General features: G+C 43.0%; 1 protein-coding gene across 3 annotated transcripts in view; it reads left to right on the top strand.

Annotated features, from left to right (window-relative positions):
* The window catches only part of MEGF11 (multiple EGF like domains 11), a 426,707-nt gene that overhangs the window by 334,694 nt on the left and 77,918 nt on the right, over window positions 1-14,095 (top strand). For all 3 annotated transcript variants that reach the window (XM_069985852.1, XM_069985860.1, XM_069985843.1), the window contains exon 10: window positions 1,854-2,028. In XM_069985852.1, coding sequence (XP_069841953.1) covers window positions 1,854-2,028 — 175 coding nt within the window. The remainder of the gene's footprint in view (window positions 1-1,853; window positions 2,029-14,095) is intronic.

Here is a 14,095-nt window from a genome sequence, read left to right as displayed (position 1 = left end):
GAAAACCTCAATGCTGAGTAGCCAAGATTTCCTGTATAAATAGTCTATTTTGAAATAAATGGCATAAATGACATCACTGATAATGAACCTACGGATTATGACTCTTACAGTGCCCATATACTTATAATAGCTGTAAGCCGATAGCTGTTCCCTGTGACTCCCAGGTACACATCCACATTCAGCTGAACATGCAGTGATGGATTGATGGGTCTGGACTTATCTTCAGCATCTTTGAGATATCCTTACTGCTCCAGGTCCTGCCACAATGGGTCCACATACTAAAAAAAAAAAAAGGATGTAGTAGAATTCATCCTCTGGCAGAGCTAAATAAATGCCCAGTCATGTGCCAAGGCTTCTCAAAAAGTTCAAAACTGACTGAAAGATGAGCATGAGAGGCCAGTAAGTCTCCACACATTTTTACGTTGCTCTCCAGAAGGAGAAACATTACAGTAAAATAGTAGCAGGGCCCAGAGAAGATGGACATAAGAGAAAACCATTGTCGTGGCTCTAATGCAGAACAGTCACAGGTCAGGACTCTACCTGTCATATGAATTGACGTAATAATATGTAATAGTTAGCGTTGAGAAACTTCATGAAAGTGTTCAGGTCTGGCAACTTCTCCAAACCCGAACGCTCTGCATTGCACTGCCTGGAAAACATGGATACATCCTATGGCTGTACCAATGTTTCCCAGGACTGCCTAGGCATCCAACTTCTCCAGCCATTGGGAGTCAAATGCAGAGCGTTTGGGTTGAGAGAACGTTGCCAAACTCAAAGAGTTCGGCAAGTCCGCTCACCACCACCGGTGAATATACTGCCGGAGTAATTCTGCCACCAACCCTAGAGCCCCCCTTCCCTGTGAGAATGCATGTGTTTACAATTAGAACAGAAGAATAAGCTTATGACACCCCAGGAAGTGGCTTACCTCATGTAGGAAAAAATGGTAATTCAGTAAGACCACCTAAGTATGTTGAGGGGAAAACATTGATAACCATCTGATTATATTCACTGCCGAGACAATGCGGTGAATCACTTGTGTAAAGACAGAACAGTAAAATTTACCGGTGAAATAATTGGATAGTGAAATTGTTGGTACGTCACACTTCCTTCAGAACTAGATCACCGATGCCATGGTCCTGTCTCCGGCAGCTAGAAGAACTGGATGAGGTACATAGTATTATTTTAAGAGTACATACTGCAGGTTTCTCTCAATGTAATAAAACGAATAAAGTAATCTCCTCCAGATTTGGCATCATACCTTGCCAGCCATGTCTTTAGGCAGCGGCACAAGCATTGTAAACAGCACAGTTACAAAATAATTCATTAATGACTCTTAAAGACTCTCTGAGGAATAATTCTGCTGGCAAACAACGTTCTATAGGCTTATTGGTAAATTGAATAAACCGACGAAAGTGGGCATTTATTTTCCCATTTTTGCCTGCAGGAAATGGCAGATGTCAGCTTAGGACTGTCACTCATTTCTGTGTCTTGTTTTCTTCGCTTTCTTTCTTTTTATTTTCTTATTTCGATGCATTTGTGACTCCCCTCTAAGCAGGACAAGTTAGGGCACTCCAGATTTCCTTAAATTTTTTTAGCGTTTGCATTTTGTGGCTTGGCTCCTGTTTGCAAAATAATCCCTCTCTTTCTCTATACATTTAAATAATAGATTTTTTTCCCCCTAAGGAGCTGGGTTAGAGCAGATGAATGAATTGCAGGGTTACTGCGGGTGAATGAATTGCAGGGAGTAGGGTCCCAGCCTTGCCGGCCGCTGACACCAGGATGTATTGTTTTAATTAGTTCTCCCGCACGCCCCACAGCTCCATGCTGACAAGTCTCTCTCTCTTCTCTCTCAGCTGCCACCCGCTGTCTGGGGAGTGCACCTGCAGGGCAGGTTGGAGCGGCCTGTACTGTGAAGAACCCTGCCGGCCTGGCTTTTATGGAGAAGGCTGCCAACAGCTATGCGCCTGCTACAATGGAGCTGACTGTGATGGGATGACAGGGAGATGTCTCTGTGCTCCAGGATACATAGTAAGACAAATCCAGGGGTCGCTTTTTATTTGTTTGTTCCTCCTATATGTCTTGGCTAACAAACCCGAAAAATTATGCACTTGCGTATCTAAGATCTGAAATTCTGCGCCTTTACATCACTGTCTACAATCTTCCATAACATAACATTCATCTATAATACCTTCCTAAGATTTTATCTGATACTTTTTGACCATTCTGAATGACTTCTTTTTTTCCCCCATTGTTTATGTCCATGGTGTTTTTCCCTTGACTATTTATAATAAGAAAGACAATTTCCGACGGATTTATTTGAGCCGATTTCTCATACATCTATAGCTGGCTTATTTTCTTACATCTTTTTTTCCTGCAGGTTTCTTTCAGGAGATAAGAGGTTTGATAATTAACCTATGCAGGCTTTGTAACTTTGTAATCCCTGGGTCTCCTGGAGAGGGTATAAATTGGTGAGATTGGGGCTTGAAATCTCTAATTATACACCCCTGACGGTAAACTTTGACAAATTTACCCCCAGCAGGGCCTTATTCAGGATCCTGAACTACCGTGATATATTACATTGCAGACCATGCCGTGATATTGTAGCAGATCCGTTGAATCCAAAATGTCTCTGAATAAAACAAATAATGCATTGTGTTCACGGACGGTATAGAAGAACACCTTGCGGACTTGGTTGCCATCTCGTGTCTGGTCCTGGTTGAATTTTAGATTGTAAGCTCTGGAATTTGTTTTTTTTTTTCTTCTGCACTTTTAAAAATAAATGAGCCTTCGAGTCTACGTTCCCCCCATGACTGCAGCCTCATTAGTTCTTGTAAAGAGTCTGCCCCCCTTTCTCTTAAGTCCTAACAAGTCCGAAGTGCAGGACACTCATGTTTATTTGCTAAGCTCAGCTGCTGGCTCAGAAAGTGCTGCAACAGCACAAAAAAAAAATATCCAGATCGGCCCACGGAGTTCAAATGCCACCATGCTGCGAGAGTCTCAGGAGCAGGGACTGGCTGTACTGGACTCTGTCTTCACAAACATTCACTGCCCATGCCATCTGCCAGAGCAGCTATTCACAAGCACATAGATGCAACGGGCTAATCTGCTGCCTCTCATTGTTATTATTTGCAAGATGTCATTGTCATCCTGATCTGGTTCTTGCACATCTGCGCTGTGTCACGGCAGTCGCAGGGGTGCTACTTCACTTGCTATGTTACCTAGATGTAATTGTCTATTGTGCCACTGTAGCCTACCGGTATGATAATTGGCTTGTAACATGTAATCACTTTGCAAGACAAGATCCATCTCTATTTAGAGGGTGACTCACATCCAATGTAGGACCCATACTGTCACTCTTAGTAGGCTATTGAAATGCAGAACTGATCCCTAGGTGTTCTGTAGGAACAAATTACACAATTATTGTTGGATTGGCTCAACGGGTCTGATTCACATGTAGCTCTAAAACAGGGTTGTTTTAGCAATGATGATAAGAAAAACACCACTAAAAGGACTATTTTCTTCTCTTTATGCCTCGTTTTTTTACATTATATTTATGTCATCAGTATGGATGAGCCAGTTGTCCTGCCAGATTTACCAGTTTGCTCACCCATAGGATACAATGGGCTAACTGATTTTCAGATGTGCCAATTTTCCCAATATGTCCTAACAGTAGTGGTTCACAAATTTATCCACGAATTAGCAAAAACTAATTGGGTATCCTTATCTGTCCTGCTGGTCACACACAGATCGGTCCGGTTTGAGCGGCTGGATCATTTTCATGACTGATTACGCATTGCCATGAGTGTGGTCAGCAGATGGTGCGTCCTCAGGACAGTCTGGTGGCCGCAGGTTTTGGCCATTCCCAAATGTAATCAGATCAGTGTCTGCTGGATTATCAGAAGTCATATTGGGAGCCACGTACAGTAATGTCTATCTTGCATTAATATCAGACATTGTGGCGAGGGTGGAGGGGGTCACATGATCACAGATATTTAGGGAATTCATAGAGATTGTTAGATAAAAAATTTTGTTTGGTTGGTTGGATGCATAATATCTATTCAATGTCATTAGATGGGGCTTTTAAAAAGTTTAGTACAGGGTAGAACTAGGGCATGAGAAATAAAAAAAACTGGCCTCAGCAATTTTTTCCTGCATGTGCAGCCAGTGATTGGCTGTAGCGTCAAGTGTATGTGATGTCTTACTAGCTGTCGTCTGTGCAGCACCACTTGGGGCATCGCACCATTTCCTCAGCAACCTGCTCTGACATCAACAGGGCTGGATGTCTGAGAGGGAAAGGGGCAGGCTGCCCAATTAGAGTGCAGGGACACCGGGCTGATCAGGCAGGTCACTGGTGTCTCAGCCCTCTATTTATATCAAAAGCTGGATCTCACCTATGCCTGATTAGTGATTAGTTTTACTAGTCTTCCATAGTATTCCTGATAATACTTAAAGTATGCACTTAAAGAGGATGTACCATCAGGTACATTCTCTTTAATATGACCCAAGGAAAGAACGACGCTGTCACAGGGAAGCCGGTGCCGCGGTCCTTTTATTGAACCGCGACCTGGTTCCCGTGTATGGTGCTATTCTATCCTGCCTGCCCCCACTGGGAGGGAATTCCATCCCCTCTACGACGCCACTCCCTTAGAATCAAAGGAGCCGCGTCATAGAGGGACGGAAAGTTCCTCCCACTGGGGGCGGGTCGGCCCACCTTCTGTGCTTTAGCCCCAGCCCGGTACCCGTGGATAGAATGGCGGTTCAAAAAACGGACCGTGGCACCAGCTTCCCCATGACAGCGCCGTTCTATCTGTGGGTCTATCTGATGGTACATCCTCTTTAACTATGCACTTAAAGTAATACTTAAAGTGATACTGTCACCCCCTTTTCTCTACTCTACTCTAATCTTAATTTAAGGTTGTGTAAAGTCAGACAGGACACAGACAGTGAGCCCTAGCTGAACCCACCCCTGCTCACTTGCCATGGATAGGCCTAGGCAGCTGCGGACAACCACGAGGACAGCGCCTACACTAATAAAGTGTAACACACAATAGTGACAGAAAAAACAAACACAATGGGCCAGAGTAGACAATCTGGGTCAGCAACGTCGGGCGGCAAAAGTACAAAATCAAGATCCAAAAGAGTAGTCAAAGTCAGGCGGTAAAGTCAGGGCAGGCTGCAAATGGGGAAGTCAGGAAACAAAGCCAAAGGTCAGAAATACACAGACAATAACAGAGGTAAAAGCTGTGGCAGAGTATAACTCAATAGCCAGCATTAGACTTCTGCAGTATCAGACTATCATGGACCAGGAGCCACCCCCCAAAATAATGATTTATTATTCTGAATAACATGTAAAACAGATGAAACAACCATTCAGAAACAGCAGAATATGTGATATTATAAGTTACTTATAATATGAGGATGGGAAACACAAGGGCTGACAGAGACTGCAGGGAGCATGAAGGAATGAGCAGGGCAGATGTGGGCACATACATGCAGCACACTCTGTCCGGGGAGAGAGGGGTTACCGCTATGGAGAGATTACCTCCACAGTCCTGTCCCCTGATGCAAGCCCCAGCCTGAAGTGGATCTGTTATGATTTAGAGGGTGAGGGAGACTTCCTGGGTAAGAGTACAGTGCTGTAGACCCCACTATGCAGACCATGTCCCTCCGCCACTTGCGTTCCCACCCAGTACAGGGAGCTCTTAAACCAAAGCAATGCTCTTAAACAAAGTCACAATTTTGAAAAACTGTGAGCTCCTAAACCAAAATGCTCTTAAACCAAGTTACTCTTAAACCAAGGTACCACTATATATATATATATATATATATATATATATATATATATATACAGTATAGGTTAAGTACATAAGACACCAAGTAAGATGGACATGAACTAAACAAGGGACAGACTGCAACAGAGAGAAACAACCCCCTGATGAGCGCTTACAATGTATATGTGTGGTATATTTTTTACATTATATCAGAATATCACAGTTTTTGTGGCTATCTCCTGACTCTGGGGCCTCTGTTTGACTTTCCTAACTGGATTTACAGTTTCATTGATTATAGTGCTCTGTGGCTTCTTCTTCCCAGCTCTTCTTCAGCCCTATAGCTCCTCTCCTTTACCTATGCAGTACTTTTCTCCCTATCTGCCCAGTTTAGTGACATGTTCCCTTGCTCAGCATTCGCTATTGCTTGTACCGTCCCCTTGAGTCTGTTCTCTTTGCAGAATTCTTCCTATACTCCTAGCTACCCTGTGCTGCACTGCTCCTCTGCTTACCTTTACCTTCTCTCCCTGCCAATCTCTAGTGCTCTTTGCTCACCGCCTTCACTTCATTTTAAATGAACTGCCTCATCTGATTCCCGTCAGTGTGTCTGTGGCCTTTACCCGGCCCTAATCAATGTCCCTTCACCTCAGTAATGAGGCTTTTATCTCCTTGATTTATTTCCAATAGGTCGCGTGTACAGCTGCCCGCTAATCCCAGTGACCTGTCACTCATTGTCCCTCCTGACCAGCAGGAGCTTGGCAGCTACTTCACATCCTCATTGCCACAGAAACTCTTCCTAATTAGAATTGGGCAAAGGCCATGAGATGTCCCGGATCCAGCTGTCTGACCATTCCCAGGGAGCGCCTTTTGTGGCTTGGAGAGTATGGCACTAACCTCCTTCTTAAGCATTGTAAAGGTCTAATAGAACCACTGAGAAGTGTATATGGCCACCCTTCAGACATAGTGGTCTGACCAGGAATCACAAGAATAAAATTGCAGTATAAACTGCTTGTATAGGATGGTTTTATTGTTTTTTTAAAGAAACAGTCTTCTATTAAAAACCGCCCCTGTATTTTATGTGCATCTAAAAAAAAAAAAAAAAACAGCAAAAAGTGGATGCTGTAGCTTAAAGCAAATGTACTATTAGGTACATTGCCTTTTTTTCGGGGCTGGTGCAGGGATCCCGGCTCCTGTGGCACGGCTCCATTAGAATCAATGGAGCAGCTTCACAGTGGGGAGGGGATATCGTCACACTGGGGGCAGCGGGCCCATCCCCGGTGCATAGAGCCAGGCCTGTGCACGGCTAAAGTATGGCGCCAAGCATGGAAACGGGGCGGGATTTCAAAAAAAGGACCAGGATCCCTTCGCTGGTGAAAATTGTTTCATGTAAGTTTTGCTGTTTGCTGTTTTTCAGGTGTTTATGGCTCAAAATAAGGTATAAGAACAGCGTGTGAACGTAGCCTTAAAGGGAACATGTCATAACCTTCATGCTGCCTTAACCACAAGTAATTGATGTGGTTCCCAGTGGCTTCTCCCCATGTTACAAGCCATGGTTAACAAATCTCTACCTGTTAGTTTATACAAAGATCTCTATTAAGATCAGAGAGAACGACCCAATGACTCACGATTCAGGCTGTGATGACAGATTATTTATATAAATTATATTAGCTGTGACACCATACATGATCTAACTTGGTTATGTCAGTGTTATATCTTTATATCTTTTACCCTTAAATTCTGTATTATTAGCTATTTGGATTGTCACCCAGCTGTCAGAAACATATAAAACCAACAAACCGCTTGATAGTATATTATACATGTTTTTTTTTTTTTTAAAGTCAATGCTGGTTTGTTTAACTTGTTTTTTCTTTAGGCAGTTCTCATGGCTTGTAAATCCTCTATAGAAAAGAAAAACAATGTGAAAAACCATAACTCAAGAGGCACAGAACTGCAGTACATCACATTACCACTTGGTGGTGATAGTTGCAGACTCTCAATCCATACTAAATTATCATTATATAATAAAATGAATGCAGCACAACAGACAGAACGTTACTTGAACTAGTATTATTGTATATTCTCAGTAACTTACCATACCTTAAAAGAGTAAAGGCCTTATTACACCAACAGATGTCTAACCGATTATCTGACAGATTTTTTCAGCCAAAGCTAGGAACAGACTATGAACAGAGAACAGGATATTTCTCCTCTTTTCAAATTCATTCCTGGATTTTGGTGAATAAATCAGATAATCAGATAATCTGTCAGACATCTGTTGGTGCAATAGGGCTCTAAGAAGCATTATAGGTCGGCCATATACAGAACAATTTTTTGTCCAGTTAAAGATTCAGTCTCTGTACATGCAATACTACAAAAGCAACATCACTATAAAATAGTGCACACCCAGATATCTTAAGGGTACGTTCACACTTACTGAATCCCCAGCGTATTTTCTGCTGCGGATCCGCAGCAGATCCGAAGCAGATTTCATTTAAATAACTGAACACAGCATTAAATCTGCACCATCAAATCTGCTGCGGATCTGCTGCAGATCTGCTGCGTATCCTTTAGGTGTGAACGCACCCTAAAAGGTAAATCTTTATTATACAATATACAAAATAACACCAATAGCACCTTTAGCAGCGATATGCTGCCGCGGCTTCGTGCAGTGGGAGAGGCTTATCCTCTATGGGCTGCCCGGACTATCTAGTGATCACCGATCACCCGGGCAATAACCCCCCCCCCCCCCCGCGTCTTACCCGCTCACTGCTGACACATGTAATAGCACCAGCAGCGAGCGGGGAACAAGGAGCAAACAAGTGCTGACCTGACAGGTCGCCACTCGGCTTAAGCAAGAACCCCTAAAATTCTCGAGAGCCTTGTGCACACTAATGACTAATGGACAGCTGGGTTCAGTTCACTCATCTCTAGTGCCTAGAAGTCAGTCGGGTAATCCTTCTCAGTAAAGTCTAAAAGAAAAACATAGGACAGCGCTCCATGGGGCAAATCAGCTGGACTAAAAAGGATGAAGGGATTTGATATGGCAACCCTCACCTGGTTGAGTTGTGCTGACAGGGAGGCACAACTCTCGGAACAGCATGTGTAATATAAACTGCGGACCACAGCCACTCCCGAACTCAACCAATAATAACCACCTCCAAACACCAGCAACGGGTATCCAGGTGCAGGTCCGACTAAAGGTGACCCAATGTATAGGTAAAAAACTATAAGTTTAATATTAATTATTACCCAACGCGTTTCGGAACCGTACCAGTTCCTCTTTCAAGAGACATAACTCAACGCATTGGGTCTTAATTAGTATTAAACTTTTATCATTTTTTACCTATACATTGGGTCACCTTTAGTCGGAGCTGCGCCTGGATACCCCTTGCTGGTGTTTGGAGGTGGTTATTATTTCTCAGTAAAGTGACAGCTTTCTTATCTAAGCCTTCATACTGACATAACAGTCAGTCATTGACTGGAACCGCCCACTGGACTCCTAACACAGATTGAGCAGAGATTTCAATCAATGCTTTAACTTTTCCTACAACTATATTAGTCTTCTCAGTGTTTCCAGCCCTATAACATGGTGCTGGCGGATCAGACGGCTTGTTCAAGTGACAGGTTCCTTTTAAGTGTTGGCCAATAGTTTTCACCCCTCCTCTTAAATCACCTTGACATTTAATTATATGGAGGGAGGAGGGAAGAGCATCTGTCAGACACCTCACACGCCGCTCATCCCTGGGAATACAAATCTGACATGACCAATCCACTTTTTTTTCTTAAGAATAGACGCAGGTGCCCATAACTAATGTGATTGCCCACAAATGATGAAATCTGACAGTAAAACTCTAATGCGTATGAGCAGCTTAAAGATGGAGTTTTCACTCATGGAAATCCAATGTTTGACATTCTGGAATCATCAATACTAAAATTCATTACTTGCCTAGGGCAATCCAAACAAGCCTGGGGCAGCTGTAAATGTGAACTGTAGCCAACCATACTGTACTGCTTATTTACTTCCCTCCTCACGCCCCGTCGAGCTAGGCATACACAAAACACTTTGTTCAGATATTTGCCAATTTCCTGAATGATCTGAGATCAGCAGATAGATACGTCAATCCATTCTTTTCAACTTGACTGATTGTTTGTCGCTTGGTTTTCCGAGCAGAGACGTCCGAGATCTAATCTGTACATTCAGTGTGTTCACACTTGTGCAGTAAAAGAATCACGCTATGGCGCATTATCATCTATGCGCTTAGTAGCACTCTCCGCATGCAAACAGAAATTTATCGACATGCTTAAGATTTTGGACATTGAGAAATCCTCATGTGTAATTGTTTTACATATGTACAGCCAATGTATAATGCTGGGGTGTAGGGGAGTCACAATCCCGCTGACTCCTGTGCCTCTTATTTATTCAGGTATCTGTTTAGCTGTCAATAGATCACTGATATCCACACACTCTAATAACAAAAAATATAAATATAGAAATTGAAAGTTTAAAAAATAAATTATATATATATATAGAGAGAGAGAGAGAGAGAGAGAGAGAGAGAGAGAGAGATCATACCAGCTTACTGTACTTAAAGGGGTAGTTCACCCCAAACACTTTTCTTTTAAATCAACTGGTGCCAGAAAGTGCCAGAGATTTGTAATATACTTCTATAAAAAAAAAAATCTGAAGTCGTCCACTACTTATCAGCTGCTGTATGTCCTGCATGAAGTGGTGTTCTCTTTCCAGTCCAACATGGTGCTCTCTTCTGACACCTCTGTTGGTGGCAGGAACTGTCCAGAGCAATAGCCAATTCCCATAGAAAACATCTCCTGCTCTCCAGGCTGGAAAGAATACCATTTCTTGCAGGACATACAGCAGCTGATAGGTACAGGAAGACTTGAGATTTTTTAATAGAAATAAATTTCACCTCTCTGGCACTTTTTGGCACCAGTTGATTTAAAATAATTTTTTCCTTTGTGAACTACACCTGTAAGGCCAGGTTCACATGCCGTATGATAGCGGACATTCTGTGACATGGATGTCTCACAGAACAGCCGCTGTCTGTGAAGTTCAAAACTGCAACTACTACACTTTGTAAGAGAACGGCCCTTCTGTGACCCGGCCGAGTCACGGAATGGCCAGTCTGTGAAAAGATCATCCCGGCCGGTACTGCAGTACCCGCCCAATGATCTTTAGCCCCGCAGAGTTCTGATGCGGACGCATCCCTGCGCACCCGCATCAGAACTCTCCACTGCATGCTATGGAGCATGCAGCCAGAGCCGCGCGCTCCACAGTGTGCACTGACTGAGGGTTTTCTGCATGTCAGTTGTTTGCGGTGCCGCTAGCGGTCCCAGCCGGAGAGTATACTATGTGTGTACGCTCCGGACGGGATCCCATACATGGCAAGGCAATGTATCTTTTCGGAATAAACACGGCCGTTGTATAACGGCCCTGGTTTTATGAAAAGATATGTTGTCTTACTTTGTAATATACCTTTAATAAAATAAATGTATATTTTTGTCTTTATGTATCCACTTCCATTGAGTGGCAGCAGTAAGAGGCGACATGGGCTCCTCTACTGTTCATGTTGGGAACTGCAGGGCTTCTATCCAGTTGTTTTTTGACTATACGTGGACAAAAATGGATCCTGTCTATTTTTGTTGTGCATCCACTTATCTATACTTATCTGTATAAAATATGTTGGTTATTTGTAGCACAAATGCATAAAACATTTCCTGACATTTTCAAACACTCCGACGTGAACTAGATGATGTAAGAGGTCTCATGTATGCATATTCCTCACACACAATGCCGTGCATACATTACAAGCCTCAGGCACATTTCTGGCATTTCCAAATTTTGTAATTCTCTGCCAGTTTTCTCTTTCTTCATCCTGCTCAGGACAGAAGCTGGTGCTGACTGGACCCCAGACTCACCTGTAGCCACCATCCTATGCATGACAATGGCAGCACAGCCCCCCTGCCTCACTGACTAGCCAGCAGTCTGTTTCATCAGTACTTTACTATGGATTAAATACATAAAACATGTGCGGGCCTTGCAGTGCATTGAAGTGTGACAGCCCTCAGTCCGTGTACAGATACCAGAACTGACCGTGCAGGCGTCGTGTTAAACATGAACTCCTGGGATCTGAGAGTAGTGTATCAGGAGTCCATACAAACCAGTCAGATCTTAATATTCTACTGGTAAACAGAGGTCTAGCTCACAGATAATTATTATAAACCGCCATAATATCACTGCCATTGAATTTTATATAGCATCTGCAAACCCTGTAAGCAATCGAATTACTGCCCCATCTGATTATCATCGACATTACATCATGGTAAAGTTATTACCTATTAATAATTGTTATCATATATTACATAACACTTGCTGTCTGCTTATTCTTTAACCTTTATGCAAAACCATCTCGCTTATTCTTATTCAGCCCCCCATTATACTTATTCCTCATCAGAAAGTTCTAAAAGTAGAGTTTAGGTTTCTCTCCTATAAGGACAGCTAAGCACAAACAAGATGTAATGGTGTGATGCTTCCGAATGCTGTGGAAGCCATGCTGGTAAAGTTGTGTAGTACTAAGGCAGTAGTTAAGCTAACTGTGACGCCAATTCTGTGGTGTACGGCTAGGCATGTTAGTTCCTAGTCCAGCAGACAGGTGTGATGTTGGTACCTGTTTTTGTATATGGCCCATAGTATTCCCCAAATGGTCAGTAACCTGCCGGGTTGTAGTGGCTCCCTTGGGCTCTTGTCACGGTAGTCCTGAGTGGAAACCCACCTACCCGGACTATTGGTACCGACACCCACAGAAAGAAGGAAAATAACCCAAGGTGTGCGGTTGGTGTGTGTATGGGTGCTGGTGCGCATAGAATATAGAGTCCCAGTGATGTAAAAATAGAACAGCTTTACTGTGAAGTTCTTCAGTAATACTATACACTTTTGTAGAATAGATAAATATTTACATAAACTTTAGTGCTTGAACTTGTTGTGCTAAAGGAGGTGCTTGAGAAGTAGAATAGAAGAGATGCAGTTGTAGCGGTGCTTGAAGAGTAGAGGAGAGGAGCCCCAACCCAATGTAGCTGTGTACTCTGCCGAAATACTCTTTAGTGAGAGGTTTACTTGTAGTTGTATTTAGACTTTGGTCTGAAAACCTTTTGCCCGACAGTTTTGAGCTACCCGTCCTGTCAGGGTACTACAAGCCGCAGCCATGGTTATCTGGGTGTAGCTAAGTGTCCTGGGGTGTCCCAGTTACCTGCACTGCGAGATAGGATACGTAGACCTTCTTTACGGTAACTTTGTCCTATTCAGGCTAGTTCCTCTTGTGCTTCGGATACTGCCCTGCTCTGTGTAGACGTGTTCTCGATGTGGGTCAGGGTGTTTCTTGAGGACCTCTTCCTTTAAAGTGCTTAGCACTGCATAGTAGATATAGTAGAAATACTGAAAGAACTGGTTGTCTATAGCTGCATCTGTAATCTCTGGTGTCTAGACTAGACTGCATTACTTGAAACCCATTACTGACTTCAGCTGTGCAATACATAGGCATAGAAAATACTGACATCTAGTGGTGAAACTTTAGAATACATCATCACCACTTTAACCTGAGAGAAAGAGCTTTGTGACAGGTGCATAGGAGACAAGAAAAACACCTTTGGTGGGACACCACAGTTGGAGATTTCAATGGAGTGATGTCAGTGTGGAGTACATCATAATACATTTGTCATTTTGCATAAAGGACAACCATGCTAATATTGGTCTATAAAGCACCAGAGCATGTGATGGCATCACAGGAATGATGATGATGTCATAATTGCTTCAGATCCCAGAATAGGTTGTGATTTGTGGTGACATCACAAGAGATGTCAACCCTTCATATTTAGCCACTAACTGGTGTGGCTCATGCAGAAGACACGGTGCAACCCATGTCTGTGATGCTATATAGTAATATTGCCCCCTGTGTCTCCATACAGCAATAATGCCCCCTGTGCCTTCATAAAGTAGTAATGTTCTCTGTGCCAATATGCAGTAATAATGTTCTCTGTATTCCTACACAGTAATAGTGCCCCCTGTGCCTGCATATACTAATAATGCCCCTTGTGCCTCTATTCAGTAATAATGCCCCCTGTGCCTTCATCTAATAAGAATGCCCCTTGTGCCTCTATTCAGTAATAAATCCCCCCATGCCTGCATACACTAATAATGCCCCCATCCACAGTAATAGTTGCCCTCTTAGCTCTTCTGTATAGAAATAATTTCTCCCATTGTTTCTGTAATAAAAATGCTAAACAAAACATCAAGTCCAACTAAATATAAAGCAAAG

The sequence above is a fragment of the Dendropsophus ebraccatus genome, chromosome 1 (genome assembly GCF_027789765.1).
Source record: "Dendropsophus ebraccatus isolate aDenEbr1 chromosome 1, aDenEbr1.pat, whole genome shotgun sequence".
Classification (NCBI taxonomy): Eukaryota; Metazoa; Chordata; class Amphibia; order Anura; family Hylidae; genus Dendropsophus; species Dendropsophus ebraccatus.
This window is presented reverse-complemented; position numbering and strand designations above follow the sequence as displayed.